This window comes from Phyllobates terribilis, unplaced genomic scaffold (assembly GCF_046119375.1).
Source record: "Phyllobates terribilis strain yellow unplaced genomic scaffold, ASM4611937v1 Scaffold_3__8_contigs__length_932513732, whole genome shotgun sequence".
Taxonomy (NCBI): domain Eukaryota; kingdom Metazoa; phylum Chordata; class Amphibia; order Anura; family Dendrobatidae; genus Phyllobates; species Phyllobates terribilis.
In genome coordinates, this window is record NW_027362763.1 from 306,633,623 (window position 1) to 306,651,098 (window position 17,476).

Sequence of the window (17,476 nt, forward strand, 5' to 3'; positions counted from 1 at the left end):
GGGCCCCTATGATGGACTTGTGCTCTCATGAAGGACCCTATGATGGACTTGTGCTTTCATGTAGGACCCTATGATGGACGTGTGCTCTCATGTACGACCCTATGATGGACTAGTGCTCTCATATAGGGCCTCTATGATAGACATGTGGTCTCATGTATGACCCTATGATGGACTAGTGCTCTCATATAGGGCCTCTATGATGGACATGTGGTCTCATGTAGGGACCTTATGATAGATATAAACAGTTATATATTGCTATGTATTGTTTCCTAAAACTACCCCTTTTTGAATGTTTCCTTGTGGCTGACCGTTTTCATTATTGAGTCAGATAAAACTTGTTACATGTATCTACTAAACTTAAAATACTGTCACCCTGTTTTGGTGCATACGAGATGGCAGCAGACAATCACTGACTGCAGAAGGCAAGTTAGTGTCACCGCAGCAGCTAGCAATTAGTTGCTACATTCATGTGTCCAGTATGATACATCATTACACTTGAAGTAAAATGACCGTACTCTTTATTTTATAAATCAATAGTACACCTGAAAATAAGTAACTTTGTAATATATATTATCAGAGAAATCTGCTTCTTTCTCCAACAGGACTGAACATTCATTCTCAGAATTCTCAGTTCCTGGGTAAAATCTGTCTCTGTAATGTAAAAATCTGTTTTCACTGATTAGTGAAGATGACAGTTGGTTTTTATAAGATTCTGTGTAGAAGTGAGGGACTCTGCCTCTATCTCCTCCCTTCTCCTCCTCCTCCCCGCTCTTATCAGAAGCAGCTGCCATCTCCTATCTCAGTAATGTTACAATCTGTGTTCACTGAAGACTGATTTTACCCGGAATTATAAAATAAAAAGTAAAATGATGGCTACTCTTTTAATCTGGATATTGCACCAGTTGGGAATTCCTTATCGTGCAACCATGGTAATTTTTGTTGTCTTCTGCTTAGTGATCTAACAGAACAACTAGTAAATATGTGAGAAACACCTGGCAATAAACACTGTACATAATAGCCGTCAGTTGCGATATATTTTATATTAGTTTAAAGCAGGAGTATCCAATCTGTGGACAGGGGGCTGTTTGTCGCCCAGGATCTCTATGGATGCGGCCCAACGCAAAATCGTAAATTTACTTAAAATATTATGAGATTTTTTTTTTTTGTGACCATTTGTCGCAGTGTCATGTAGAAGTAACATACGTACGATCTCCTCCAATTTGTAGGCATGTGGTGGTGGGGCTTCTAGTCTGGTATATTCCAAGCAGTAGAACTGACCCCATTAGACATCACATGTGCTCATGGTGACTTGGCGAGGGCGCAATTATCAATAATACTTCAACCTGTCATTGCAACACCAGTGGTTTAATGTTATTTAGAAGTCAAGGAGTTTTGAATGGATTTAGGGTATTTTGAGGGCGCTGAGTTCAAAAATCCCATTACTTTTGCTGAATTGGTTCTAGTTTTTTAGATAATTCATCCATGAAAATAATGCATTCCCCTAATGTGACTTGTGTGTGATTAACAAATACCATTGCTTTTGGTCTTTTGACTCTATTAACAGTGTCCTAGGTAATGAAATATCCTATATAATTATTTATATGTCAATTTGTAGGCTTACAATGCTATAAAAGTGACTTTTTGAAGCCAGATTTTCACTTAATTAATTAGAGCCAACCTGGCAAAACCAAAGTCATATTCCTAATCTGCACCATAAACTTAATATAAAACCGTTCAGACATAGTTGGCAACACTTTATACCAGTGTTATTAAAGGATTTGTCAATCCTTAGGCTACAAGTCTGCAGTCACTCTGTGACTGCGGAATTGTGAATGCTTCCATCACGTGCACTGCGCGCTATCAGGATTTTCTGGTCTCGTCGCCAGGAGCAGCGGGCGCATGACCGCAAGTATGCCACTTTAATACATGAGGTCTCTTCCCAACTAGACGTGTGTAGTGTATTGAGTGAAGTTGGAATGTGACCAGAAGTATGCAAATGGCATATTTGTGGTCACAAGATTGCCCGATTCTGGCACTGGAGAACGTACAGTGACTGCAGACTTGTAGCCTAAGGGCTAATCAATTTCACCGCTATGCACTCTTATTCAGGACAGTTCCCCAAATGAAAAGTCCATCTCCCCAAATCTTGCTAATGCCACAATTTTAAAGAAAGTTTATTTTATTTAATACTTTGGCGCTCAGTTGCACTCTCAAACTGCATGCTGTACAGGAACGCACATGCTGCTTTACTTGCAAAACAGAGCGTGGTACAGAACAGAGCGTGGTGCATCAGCCTACTTAACTCATGTTCCTGTGCGACTAGCACTCTCCCCAGTTTGCCAGCCCATGTTGCATCTTGGTGGGCCAGCCACTGTGGAAGGAATCAGGGGAGCTGACAAGAGTTCCTAGACAGCAGTGAGTGGTGATGTGGAATTAACAAATGGTTGTTCCAGTCTCAGTCCGTGCACAGGGGCCAGAAGGACCAAAGGAAGCAACAGGGGCTGGGCAATGAGGAAGAAGTGGAGCATGAAGCACTGAAAAACAATGAAAGAAGTCAAAGAGAAAGCGGAGAGGAAGTAAGGTGAAAGAGGCAGGAGTCAGGAGAGAGGCTCCACTGGCTGTGAGCTAGCTGGAGGTCGGCAGAACAAAAAAATGCAAAGCCACCATATCAGGTGAGGCCACAAACGGCAAACAGGCCCCATCACCCCTTATGCCGTAACCACACTCCTGCTGGGCATAGGCCAGTCCTGTTTTGGGAGTAAGGGTAAGGAAGACTTTTTAGTTGATAAGGGCCCTCATCCCTGAAGGGGCGCATCATGAGACCTTAGAGTCAGGTGCGGTGGTATGGTTACTCGCTGGGCCGCCTGTCTGAAAAAACAGAAACTACACTGATAATGTCACATTTGCAGTACAGTTTCCATGTGACAAAGGACCTATGGTGACGTCTTGGGCCACTCAATGAGCTTTCTTCACGAGTCCATGATAACTCTTGTTCCAATGTGGCCAAGAGAGGCCAAAAGGTTGGGTTTAAAGTATCGCTTAAAAAAAAAAGATGGCAAATATTTTTCAATTGTAGGAAAATCCCTTTAAAGCTTGAATATCATTTAACCAATATGTTTTTGGCAGTATGCTTACATATGTTTCAAATAGTCAATCCTGCCTTCACCTCAGTGCTCCCCAACTTTAAAGAGACCTCACAATTTTACATCTGTATTTTATCAGGATTTGCAATAGACGAGATATTATGTAAGGCTGGGTTTACATCTGCGCTCTTCATAAGAATATGAAACCTAAAACGGCAGTGCAGGTTAATGGTGACTGCAATGGAGGCTCCTAAAATAATCTTTGAAGCAGATGTTGACCAAGCCTGGTATAACACGGTGCTGTGGAACAATAAGCTCTGTAGTTCAAGGGATAGTATGGTTTCACAAAAGCCCTGTCTGCAGGAACAATTTGTTTAAAACAAAATGCAAAAAACCCCAAAAACTGTGCTCTATTCCACCCGAAGATCTAACGTGGAGTCTTTGGTGCTGTTCACGGTTTCTGTCATTGTCTGCAACGCTGACATCATGTCAATAACTGTGCAGCCAATCATTGATTTCAGAGGCTCATGCATCTACTCTGGCTGAGCTCACTGGCTAACAACTTGAAGACACCACTACACAGGGCTGTGGAGTCGGAGTCGTGACGTCGGTATAATATGGACCGACTCCGACTTCTAAAATATATAATACATTGGGTACAGTAGTTCAATGCAGTTAGTGGAGAATATTTTTTCATAAGAATTTGGGAAAGTTATGAAATGTCCTATAAATGTCTGTCCTATTCCTGATCTAAGGGTCTAGACTTTTAGCTGAGATGAATCTGTGCTACAGTAAATTGATCACTTAAACATGAGCCATGTATGAGGGAGTTGGAGTCGGAGTCGGTGACATGGAAATTGAGGAGTCAGAGTCAGAGATTTGGCTTACCGACTCCACAGCCCTGCCAACTACAGACAATAACAGACACATGGAGCAACGGTGAAAACTTAGTACCAGACCCTGGGAGGGTGAGTGAGGCACAGTTTGTTTTCAAAAATAAAAAAACAATTTGCAGAAAGCAAAAGAAAAATGAAAAAGATTCCTTTCTATAATTTTGATATCCCATTTACTTACAGTAACATTGCTTTTCTTTTCTAGTTATGTAGGAAACCTGACACGAATATTTGACTATGCTCCTCTGGAACCAACACAAGACTTCAGCACCCAGATGTAAGTGTATTCTGCAGCATGGATTGTCTGCTAAACTTAAATTCTATCAATTATTCCTGTAAAGAACGCTTTATTGCTTTGGACACTATAACATGAACTTTGTCTCTGCCAATCTGGCCGCTGTCAGCTCCGCAAACAGTGTAGGGGTAGGGTTGCCAACTGTCCAGAAATTTCAAGACTATCCCCTAAAATGAGCCACTTGCATCCAGAAAAATAAATTTAAGGCAGCTGCAATTTTTTTTAAAACTGAAGAAACTTATACAGATTCTTTTAACTGTAATTACCATTTTACAGTGAAGGCAGCTAATGTCTTCATATTAGAATTATGGGCTGTAGACATGTATCACTAATAATCATAATGATTTATTATAGATTTTCAAATGTGTCTGTAAATAATATCGTTTGCATGGAATTTTTTGGTAAGTTGTCCAGAAAAAATAAAGTCAAGTTGGCAACCCTGTGTAGGAGGGGAGCACCACTGCCCCCTGGTCACACTGTTTAGTGGCCACGGCTGGATTCTGCAGGTCCTCCCTATTATTTGAATAGGATAGGAAAATGGATATTTTTCAAATTGGTGACAGATAAAAAGGGTTAATTGGTATATAGAAAACTAGTTCTCAAAAACCAGGTAAGACTTGGTAGAATCCCAAAACTGTCAGCATCAGATTGTTATCTCGTTAAAGAAAACTCTCACATTCAACAAAAAGAGTGAGAAAAATGCAGACAGTCTTTGGATTCACTCAGTGTTCGGTGTGTCTGGAGATCTGTGCTCATGTTAGAGCTGAACCTTGTGGTTTTTCCATGAGCGAGTGGATCCCCGCAGCCACACAGGCTGTATTCTATGATAATTTGTTTTTCCTTTCTGCCAAAATGGCTGTGTTTGTTTTATTTAATTTTGAACTAGTTTATGCAGCACATTTTTAATAAACTAGTGGAAGACTTAAACGGAAAGTGTTCCTGTGTCTACCCCTGTGAGCAGCCGAGTGAGCAGATCTATCACAATATATACTGTATATCAGTTTGGAGGATAGTTCAGGAATGCCAGCTCTTTTCTTTCTGGCTTTTGTTTTGTACTTTTTATTTTTTTTATTCAACTTGTTGCTTTGTGTGGCCTTTTAATTATGGATCTTTGACGGAGGTGGATGTGTTGTGTACCCGGAGAGGGCGATGGTCTAACATGCTCTCTCTGTACTGGGTCATATAGGGTAATCAGAAGGTCGGACGTCTAGTCGAATCTTGATGTCTTCTTGATTCTTTGTTTAGGGCTCGCAAACACTACCAATTATATCAGACGAGTGCTATCCGAGGTTTTCATGGATAGCACTCGTACCCATGATATTCTATGTGGCTTTGCTTGGACATGTGGTTGGACATGTCAGATATTGGGTACGTGAAAAACATCAGACTGTAATCGGAAGACATCCAAGTGCGGTTCAGTTTTCACAGACTGACAGAATAAAGAGGGGGGGGGGGGACTTTTTTTTTCTCCATCTCCGAGAAAAACTGATGCCACTCTGCTCTGATCAGAGTCTGATTGGCGTTCTAGGACCATTTTTCTCGAATGGAGAGAAAACGGTTGTGTGACCCTACCTTTACAATAAAATGAATGATTTCTAGCCCAGGCCTCTGCTTTAATATGAATTGGCTGTCTATATAGGGATATATTAGCACAACAGTATTTTCATCCCAAAGACTGTGGGAAATCCACATCCCAAGCATATGAGTGGCATATCTCTGGTGGAAAGTACAAGGATTGATTAGCTTCTCTGGATGATCGTGCAAACTGCAAATCGAAGCAGTCTCTAATTTCTGCTTCAGAAAATACACATTGGATATAAATCTGTCATGTCAATGCCGTCTAATGTGAATCAGAAAGCTTATGCCTATTACATGACTATTTGAGACAAAAACAAAGGTACGGTACATTTTTTGTTGTACTGGCTTGTATTGTATCTTTTGTAATTTTGATGTGCAGAGCGATGTTATCAGATTTAGTGGATGATAGTCCCTGGGTCAGAATCATCTAAACCACATTATTTCAGGACCACATCACAAACTCCTGCTTTGCTTATACAGTACAGTACCCTGCATAGCTGATACCGTTTTACTTCTCTTACCGGTAGGGCTAAACTCGGTCACGGTCTACTCTCTGGACAGTACTCAAAGCCACCAGTGAAATGTGAGCTGATAGAGCAGGTGATGAAAGAAGACAATAAGGTATTTATTCTGACATTTACTAAAGGTGGAAAACGAGTAATAATGTTTACTAAAGAAAATACCACTCAACTTATTAGTGTATTCTGTAAAATTCCTTTTTTATTTATCAATGTATATGGCCTATGAGAGGTATCGAAGTTGTTCATAACGCGATTTTATGTAAATGCTTAGACTCTGTGTAAATGAAAAGTTCTGAAAGTTTCTATTGTAGTTTGTGCTTATTAATTAGTGCAGAATTGAATCACTGAATGAGAAATGTCTTGCTTATAGTAAAGGGTTATTCCCAAAATATCAAGTTATCACCTATCTACAGGATAAGAAATTGTGACACCCCAGGGGTCTGGTTGCCACAGTAACGTAATGTTATGTCTGAGAGCAGGTGGGAGGTCCTTTGGTCAGGGATCCTGTGCATGCCACACCTCCTGCCCAGTCTTGGGAGGGGAAGAACTTCCCCTGTATAAACCCGGGGCTGGGGCGGGGTGAGTCGGACAAGGAGAGTGGAGACAAGAAGCAGCATAGGAAACAGCAGGCTTACAAGGAGTCAGGGGCTGGCAGCTGCAGAGCTTGCCCTGACTAAGAAGATTCTTTACCGGACCCGGAGTCCGAGGCTGTGGGGACTAACTCCTGCCCAGCAGCAGAATCCGTCAGGCAGGGGATTTCAGGTCCTCTGGCCCAGAAGCCCGAAGGCACGGTCACACGCGTGGGACCAGCACCGCCATCGTGGAGCGGAAGCCATTAGAAGGCCCCGAGTCACCGGCCATACGGGTGAGCACCACACGGTACACTCAGGGACGTGGGCTACTTACATCAGCTTCTAGCAAGGTAGCCAGAAGAGTACAGTCAGTTTGGGAGGCCTACAACTACGCCTGGCCAGGGGAGATCCCATCTGCTCAAAGACTGACCAGGCCCCGTTTGCTAGCAAGTACTCCGGGAGGGTCTGTCGTTGTTACCAGTAAAGACCCTGAACTACACCGTAACGTCTCTGAGTGGTTCCTGCTACCCCCATCATCCACGTCGGCTGCCCTGAGGCCATACCCCTCCCGTTGGGGGTTATACTATCACGCTGCACAATCCTACCACCGGCCTCAGCGGTCTGCCCTGCAGCAGCAGCTCCCTGGCTGCTCTCAACGGGTGGCGTAGTCATCAACTATTTAATACTAATAGACTGCCGTCTAGTTTGACTCCCTGGGCACGGACCGGGTCACCGCCACGAGACTACAACCCTCCACTGATCCGGCTCCGGGTAGGCTCCCGCGCGCGCAGCGCAGCGCGACACAGGCCCAGGGGCGCGTCAAAATCACTGGGACTGCTGGGGCCCCTAGAGAACCGGGCTCTGGCCGAAGTGTGAAGGCTGCTGCCCATCATTGGCTGCTGATCGGCTGCAGCTCTCACATAAAATGTATAATCATGCCCCAAAGCACTTCCAGCATATTTGCATATATCTTTAAAAATTGCTTTCTTGTCTCTGGAACATCAGTTTAAAATATAAAACAATCGATACCTTGAAAGAGCTGCACAGTCATATTAACAGTTTGGGGAGTTAAAGTCACTGGCAGGTTTTCTTTAATACACAGGCTGGAAATCATAGAGGAATCCATTAGAATATTTGTGTTTCCTTATGTGTTATGGATGTTTAAGTGATTGCCTTTAAGATGAATGACAGACATGTTCCAAGGCTTTAAGTGAACCTTATCTTATCAATCTTTGAGTGATCATATGTAATAATTTAAGTATACCATGACACAGATGAGGGGCATTTAAAGTGTGTCTTTATGTGTGGAATAACACTATTTCTGGCAGCAATGACTTATGTCCAGCATTTTCAGCAGTTATTGCCTCTGCACTAGAATCCTCAGCAGTTTCTTCTAGTGCCTTATACTCTGTTTCCCTCCTGCTCTTTCCCTCTCCCCTCTTCATAGAGTTTTATAGCGGCAGGTGTAATGTGATTACTCACTGCAAACAGATTTGTAGACAGATTTGAGCTGTTTTTGTTGACTTGCTGACTTCTATAGGTGCCACACTTTTAGTGTTATTCCCATTTTCCAGATGCACTATATCCTGTATAGTTTCATCATTGAGTCCTGTATTCTTCTATGGCAATCCGTATATCTGAAGAAGGTATAAACTGAGACCGAAACATCATATATGTTCACTGTGGATTGCAAATAAATCACCTTTTTCTACATCAATTGAGTGCCAAGTTCTTCATAGATATTGAAGAGGCAATTTGCATATTAAAGTTCTTCATAGATATTGAGCTGTTTTTGAGACTGAGCTAAAAGAGTAGAGTCGAGAAGTAGTCTAAGGTTCGAGAAGAATATGATGGTGGAGAAAAATGACTGATAAGTGGGAGAAAAGGATATATTTCTCTAATAAACTTTAATAAAACTAATAAGATATATTGCAAAGTGTAGTAAACTTTTAATCAACACCCCAAAATATAACCATTTTGATGAATAATTTCTTGAAATTCAATATGATGGGTTAAAGGAATATGTAATGACATAAATAATGTCTTTTAGCTAGATACTTGGTTTAGCTGTACAGTGTAGTATGGTAACCTGGGTTCTAGCCAGAGGAATGATCCTTTCCTCTAGTGTAAGAGAGCTGATATGCCGATAGCTGAGGCTGTCAGTCTACGGAGAGTCTTCAGGAATGATCTTCCATAGAATGGGGGTGGGGAAGAATTCCATTTGGCCGTGGAAAGATAAACAAAAATAGCCCTTCCTCTATCTGGTTTCATCAATGCGCAGTATCTTCGGGATGTCTGTGGCTTTTTTTTTTACATTTTTAATAAACCTTTTTAACATCATTTTTGATCTCTTACACTAGAACAATGAAAGGCGGGTTGGGGAGAAGCCCAGATTATTATTATTTTATAATTCTTTTTTACAGCCAAGTATATCAATTTGCAAGTCCTTGAAACCTTCTTGGAAAATAAAAGAATAGTTGTAATGTTGGGGTTGATGCAGATAGTAGGCTGAGAGTTTGTCTCCATAGATGAGACATTTTGGAAAAACAATGTGGTAGATGTGTTTACTACAAATGCTCCAAATTTTCTCATTCTTTATACGCTGCTGCAATACATTTGGTGCATCTCCAGACTGATTAGTTTATGTTAAATTCGTAAATATTACTCAGTGTCCTGGGCATTATAATAATAATAATAATAATGCTTAACTAATATATTTTGTATAGTCCTTGCAGATTTTATCCAAGTGGTCAATATGGGGCATTGGTTACCACTGGCCACATAGGGCTGTGTGAGGGTGGATGGTCGCAGGGGAAGTATGGCACTTGTTTTAACCTTAAAAGTCAATATTTAAGAGATAAAGAGCAAAAAAGTTTTACGTTTTTTTCCCTTTGACATGAGGTATGCCATCAGAGGGTATGTGTTCACCCCACCTCCTCCATCAAACCTTGTTCGAGTTTTGACTGAAAGGAGTCACTGATTCTTTCCTCAATAAGTAAAGGCTGTAGTCATACATATGGCATCCATGAAAAAGTATTTCTTTACTCTGGTGTCGGAGTGAGTTTTTCAAGGAATAAGTACAGACTTACTTTTTTGGGGCACCAGCCAAGATAATCAGATGTGCCGCTGCCATAAATATTAGATGTTCACTTTGCGGTGTCTTAGCTCCTTTTCTTCAGTGTTCTTTGGTAGATGACTAAGGCTACAATCACATCTGGGATTTCACATTACATTTATCCTTTCCTTTCTAGGAGCAGACAAACAGAATTTATGTAATCTATGTAGCTGTTGTATAACTGATGTAAACAGCATCAGAGCTACCCTTATTGATTATTGTTGGGTCCGTCTGGGTTCCTTAATGTGTTCTTCCATTTGAACAATAGAAGCAGAACAATGGAAGCAGAGGGACACCAAAGTAATCATTGGGGTCCCTCTGCTTCCATTTGCATCAGTTTTGCAACGGATCACTTTTTTTTTTTTTTTTACTTTCATTAGTGTTTTTGGAAACAGACCAATGGAATTAAAGTGTGAATATAGATAATTTATTTTACCAACACATGAGCAATATTGTCATGTATTGTGCTAATACTCAGTAAGGGCATCTTAGGACAGCAGGATCCCAGATTCTGCATCTCCTCCTGCTATTAATGTCTCCACTGATAACCAATGTGAGCTGTGGGTGAAACGGGTCCCGTTAACTCATTCATTTATAAACTACTTAAACTGAAGAAGCAGAACAGGCTCTCGAGGTGCGGATAAGGTAAATTCTGTGTGTATGTGTGTGTGTGTATATATGTGTATATGTGTATATATATATATATATATATATATATATATATATATATATATATATATATATATATATATATATATATATATACACATACAGACCAAAAGTTTGGACACACCTTCTCATTTAAAGATTTTTCTGTATTTTCATGACTTTGAAAATTTTACATTCACACTGAAGGCATCCAAACTATGAATTAACACATGTGGAATTATTTCCTTAACAAAAAAGTGTGAAACAACTGAAAATATGTCTTATATTCTAGGTTCTTCAAAGTAGCCCCCTTTTCCTTTGATGACTGCTTTGCACACTCTTGGCATTCTCTTGATGAGCTTCAAGAGGTAGTCACTGGAAATGGTCTTCCAACAATCTTGAAGGAGTTCCCAGAGATGCTTAGCACTTGTTGGCCCTTTTGCCTTCACTCTGCGGTCCAGCTCACCCCAAACCATCTCGATTGGGTTCAGGTCTGGTGACTGTGGAGGCCAGGTCATCTGGCGTAGCACCCCATCACTCTCCTTCTTGGTCAGATAGCCCTGGAGGTGTGTTTGGGGTCATTGTCCTATTGACAAATAAATGATGGTCCAACTAAACGCAAACCGGATGGAATAGCATGCCGCTGCAAGGTGCTGTGGTAGCCATGCTGGTTCAGTATGCCTTCAGTTTTGAATAAATCCCCAACAGTGTCACCAGCAAAGCACCCCCACACCATCACACCTCCTCCTCCATGCTTCATGGTGGGAACCAGGCATGTAGAGTCCATCCGTTCACCTTTTCTGCGTCACACAAAGACACGGTGGTTGGAACCAAAGATCTCAAATTTGGACTCATCAGACCAAAGCACAGATTTCCACTGGTCTAATGTCCATTCCTTGTGTTCTTTAGCCCAAACAAGTCTCTTCTGCTTGTCTGTAGCAGTGGTTTCCTAGCAGCTATTTTACCATGAAGGCCTGCTGCACAATGTCTCCTCTTAACAATTGTTGAAGAGATGTGTCTGCTGCTGTGTGGCATTGACCTGGTCTCTAATCTGAGCTACTGTTAAACTGCGATTTCTGAGGCTGGTGACTCAGATAAACTTATTCTCAGAAGCAGAGGTGACTCTTGGTCTTCCTTTCCTGGGGCGGTCCTCATTTGAGCCAGTTTCTTTGTAGCGCTTGATGGTTTTTGCAACTGCACTTGAGGACACTTTCAAAGTTTTCCCAATTTTTTGCACTGACTGACCTTCATTTCTTAACGTAATGATGGCCACTCATTTTTCTTTACTTAGAATTTGTATTATGGCAAGAAAAAAGCAGCTAACAGTCTATTCAGTAGGACTATCAGCTGTGTATCCACTAGACTTCTGCACAACACAACTGATGGTCCCAACCCCATTTATAAGGCAAGAAATCCCACTTATTAAACCTGACAGGGCACACCTGTGAAGTGAAAACCATTTCCGGTGACTACCTCTTGAAGCTCATCAAAAGAATGCCAAGAGTGTGCAAAGCAGTCATCAAGGAAAAGGTGACTACTGTGAAGAATCCAGAATATAAGACATATTTTCAGTTGCTTCACAATTTTTTTGTAAAGTATATAATTCCACATGTGTTAATTCATAGTTTTGATGCCCTCAGTGTGAATGTACACTTTTCATAGTTATGAAAATACAGAAAAATCTTTAAATGAGAAGGTGTGTCCAAACTTTTGGTCTGTACTGTATGTGTGTGTGTATATATATATATATATATATATATATATATATATATATATATATATATATATATATATATATATATATATATATATTTATATTACAGGGTGGTCCAAAAGTAGGTGGACAGAATGTGTAATAAGGCTATGAAGGGGGAGATTTTTCAAACATGGTGTAAAGTGAAACTGGCTCAGTTGCCCTTAGCAACCAATCAAATTCCACTTTTCATTCCTCACAGACTCTTTGGAAAATGAAAGGTGGAATATGATTGGTTGCTAGGGGCAACTGAACCAGTTTCACAGATCTAGTTTTCACAGATAGATCTCCCCCAAATGTGTTTTCTTTTCAGATAATTCAGATAAAACATAATAGCAAATAATTTAAATACAGATCAAAGAAAATGGATTTTAACAGAGTATTGGAAATCTCAAAATGCTGAAACCGTTAGAGCAAATTGGGTTGAAACATTTGGTACTCAGGCCCCAAAGAGGCAAACCATTTACCGCATTCTTGACAAATTCAATGCCACTGGCTCAATCCTTAATGCTCCAAAAACTGGTCGACCCAAAACAGTCTGTACAGAAGATAATAAACAACTTGTTGCTGAAACATTCGTTCAGAGTCCAAAAAAGTCCACCAGAAGAACCTCTTTGGAATTGGGAATTTCACGAGCTTCTATCATGCGAATCCTGAAATCTATTGGGTGGAAAGCTTATCATCCACGTCTAATTCATGGTTATTGGAGGATGATCCAGACAGACGGCTGCAATTTAGTGAGATTATTATTATATTGAGAAATTTAAGAAAATCCAGTGATTTTAGATAAGCTTCATCATTCCACATAATGTTCTTTCAAATTATCCGGCCATATTAACAGACATAATTGTATTTACTGGTATAATGAGAACATGCATTTAACATTAGAGCAACAACTAAATGAGCCTGGTGTCAATGTTTGGGGTGGTATTTCAAGTTTTGGTGTTTTGGGACCCATATTTTTTGATGGAACAGTCACAGGAGATAAGTATCTCGAAATTCTAATGAATCAAGTAGTTCCCCAGTTACAGCAACAGCCTAATTCAAATGACCTTTATTTCCAGCAAGATGGGGCCCCTCCACATTATTCAAGAGTAGTCCGCGAGTATCTTGATGAAACATTTCCTAATAAATGGATTGGCCGAAGAAAGAGGCCCACTTGATTGGCCGGCACGTTCACCAGACTTGACACTTGACCCCAATGGATTTTTTCTTTTGGGGAGTACTCAAGGACAAAGTTTATAGTCGAAAACCAAAAAGTGTCAGTGATTTGAAAAATAACATAAGAGATGCATTTCAAGAAATTAATACCCAAAGTGACTTGTGCAAAAAAGTTTGTCGAAGCATAAGAGGCAGACTTCAAAGCTGTGCAAATTGTAATGGAAAACAGTTTGAGCACCTGCATTGATAAAATTTAAGGGCTTTTGTATTATTGTTCAGAATAAAATTTAATGTCAATGTTATGCTTGTGTTAGCAAATAACATTTATTTTGATTTATATATAAAATTATATTATTTTCTGTCCACCTACTTTTTGACCACCATGTATATGTATATGTGTATATCTCCATTTGGTAAATTCTAAAACGTAAATTTTTTTTCTCATTAAAGTACACTCTGCACCCCATCTTGAGCACTTGGAACCCCCAGGTGCTTCACAAATTGATTCATAATTTTTATGAATCAATTTGTGAAGCACCTGGGGGTTCCAAGTGCTCAATATGCATCTAGATAGGTGCCTTGGGGGGTCTAGTTTCCAAAATGGGGTCACTTGTGGGGGAGCTCCAATTTTTGGGCACACAGGGGCTCTCCAAACGCAACATGGTGTCCGCTAACAATTTGAGCCGACAATTTGTTAGCGGATACCATGTTGCATTTGGAGAGTCCCTGTGTGCCCAAACATTGGAGCTCCCCCACAAGTGACACCATTTTGGAAACTAGACCCCCCAAGTCACCTATCTAAATGCATAGTGAGCACTTGGAACCCCTAGGTGCTTCACAAATTGATTCGTAAAAATGAAAAAATGACAAAAAAAACACTTTTTCATTTTTACGAATCAATTTGTGAAGCACCTAGGGGTTCCAAGTGCTCACTATGCATCTCGATAGGTGCCTTGGGGGGTCTAGTTTCCAAAATGGGGTCACTTGTGGGGGAGCTCCAATTGTTGGGCACACAGGGGCTCTCCAAACGCAACATGGCGTCCGCTAATTATTCAAGCAACTTTTACAATCAAAAAGTCAAATGGCGCTCCTTCCCTTCCGAGCCCTGCCGTGCGCCCAAACAGTGTTTTTTCCCCACATATTGGGTATCTGTTTGTCCAGGGGAAATTGCACAACAAATTTTGGGGTCCATTTTTTCTTGTTACCCCTGTGAAAATAAAAAAATTGGGTCTAAAGTAACATTTTTGTGAAAAAAGTTAAATGTTCATTTTTTTCTTCCACATTCCAAAAATTCTTGTAAAGCACCTGAAGGGTTAATAAAGTTCTTGAATGTGGTTTTGAGCACCTTGAGGGGTGCAGTTTTTTGAATGGTGTCACTTTTGGGTATTTTCTGTCATAAAGACCTCTCAAAGTGACTTCAAATGTGATGTGGTCCCTAAAAAAATGGTTTTGTAAATTTTGTTGGAAAAATGAGAAATCGCTGGTCAACTTTTAACCCTTACAGCTCCCTAACAAAAAAAAATTTTGGTTCCAAAATTGTGCTGACGTAAAGTAGACATGTGGGAAATGTTATTTATTAACTCTTTTGTGTGACATATCTCTCTGATTTAAGGGCATAAAAATAAAAATTTTGAAAATTGCAAAATTTTCAAAATTTTCGCCAAATTTCCGTTTTTTTCACAAATAAACGCAAGTGATATCGAAGAAATTTTACCACTATCATGAAGTACAATATGTCACGAAAAAACAATCTCAGAATCAGGGGGATCCATTGAAGCGTTCTAGAGTAATTACCTCATAAAGTGACAGTGGTCAGAATTGTAAAAATTGGCCTGGTCATTAACGTGCAAACCACCCTCGGGGCTTAAGGGGTTAATGAGAAAAAAGTGAACTTATTAGAATTTACCAAATGGCTGCAATGAAACAAAGTAAAAAATTTAAAGAGGTCTGAATACTTTCCGTATACTTTCCGTATACTTTCCGTATATATATATATATATATATATATATATATATATATCTAATATACTATATTTGTTGTGAATGAGCTTTAAACCCTTCACTGGAGCAATTTTTCTGTCTTGCTCTTCAGTTTTTTTTCTCCACTTTATTCAAGAGCCCTAACTTTAAGAGCCTAAAATTGCAAATTTGTATGTAAATTAATAGTGCTAGTGTAATAAGTGTACGCTCTGCTAAGTTTTCTTGGCATATTACGGAAAGTAGATTGCCAGGCCTTTCAGTGTGGCACCCCTGAAGAAGCCACACTCATTCAAAGTTGTATTTTGGCAATACAATCTGCATCATTACGCAACGTCTTGCTGCTGATGCTGGGCAGTACGTGTAATCAGAATACACACAGCAAATACACAATACAGAGAAACAAAACAGTATACAGTGCTAAAATAATACCAGTATACAGAGCCCAAATATACCAACATATAGTGCTCGCACATAATATGTACCAAAAGGGTCCCAGCCAACTAATGCCAACATACAGTGCTGAAATAATATGGATTTTCAATGCCGAAATATTACCAACCAATTAATATCAATATACAGTGGCCAAATAATACCAAATACCAACACACAGAGCTTAAATAACACCAAAATCTGTCAGCAGGTTTTTGCTATATAATCTTAGGGCAGCATGAGGTAGCAGCTGAGACACTGAATTCAGCTCTGTTATTTATTAGGCTATTAGCTGTTCACTTACAATGAAGTTTTATTACTAAAAAATTATCATTGCCTTGACCACAGTGCACACGAGCCCTGGTCCGACCACACCCCTCCTCTGATAAGCAGCTCACTGTCAATAGACAATGTATATACAGAGCCTGGTGTGGGGCGGGGTTAGCTTTCTGAGCTCTGCTACATCTAAAAACTCTGTGTCACAACTGCTGCACCCAGTAAACTAAGTGATACATTGCTGAAATCAGGGTCTCTTTTCCTACATTATGCTTCTTTCCGATGAGATGGCAAAAACCTGCTGACAGATGCCCTTTAACATTATCTAGATGTCCAGCTCTTTTCAATATAAAATCTTGATACTGTGTTCCTAAATTGCTAGTATATTCCTGAAAATGTCGTTGCTCTAACTTTACTATATAGAGATCACCTCAAAAATATTGGTATCTATCAATGGCACTCTTAGGCTATGTGCCCACGACGCAGAAATGCTCCGGATTTTTTCCTGAGCGTTTCTGCATCTCCCTGGCAGAAAAAACGCATGCAGATTTTACATGCGTTTTTCCTACCAGGGACAAGCGGAAGTGAAGCGTTTTGATCATGTGATTTCGCATGCGAGTTGTCAAGCTCTTTCCAAGCGATTTTAGCATCACTTGGAAAAGTGCTTGACAACTTGGTCACACTATATAAATCCATGCTACCAGCATGGATTTATATAGTGTGACCAAGTTAATAGTAAAAGAATGGTAAAAAATAAACAGTATACTCCCCTTCTGATGGCCCCCGATCTCCTTGTCTGGTGCGTCCGGTGTGTTGGGCGGCTCACGGTGGTCTAAAAGGACCTTCCATGATGTCATTTAGTCATGTGACAGTTCACGCGACTGCCGACGTCAGCGGTCGCGTGACGCGTCACATGACTAAATGACGTCATGGAAGGTCCTTTTACACCACCGCGAGCCGCCGGGGAGCCAGGATGCATTGCTAAGGCGAAAACGCCGCGATTCCGCAAAATTCATGGTAGTGCTGCGGATTTTTCCGCAATGATAATCCGCAGCGGAAATTTCCGCAGCATGTGCACACCACATGCGGATTATCATTGGGGACCATTGCAGACCTTCTACCAAGCGTTTTTTAAGCGTTTCCGCGGTGGAATTGTCGCTGTGGAAATGCTT

The 17,476-nt window shown here is 40.4% G+C and overlaps 1 protein-coding gene across 4 annotated transcripts in view; it reads left to right on the top strand.

Moving 5' to 3' along the window:
* USP13 (ubiquitin specific peptidase 13) overlaps positions 1-17,476 on the top strand; it is a 182,497-nt gene that overhangs the window by 93,714 nt on the left and 71,307 nt on the right. For all 4 annotated transcript variants that reach the window (XM_073674963.1, XM_073674966.1, XM_073674965.1 and 1 more), the window contains exons 9-10: positions 4,182-4,253; positions 6,377-6,470. In XM_073674963.1, the coding sequence (XP_073531064.1) occupies positions 4,182-4,253; positions 6,377-6,470 (166 nt within the window). The remainder of the gene's footprint in view (positions 1-4,181; positions 4,254-6,376; positions 6,471-17,476) is intronic.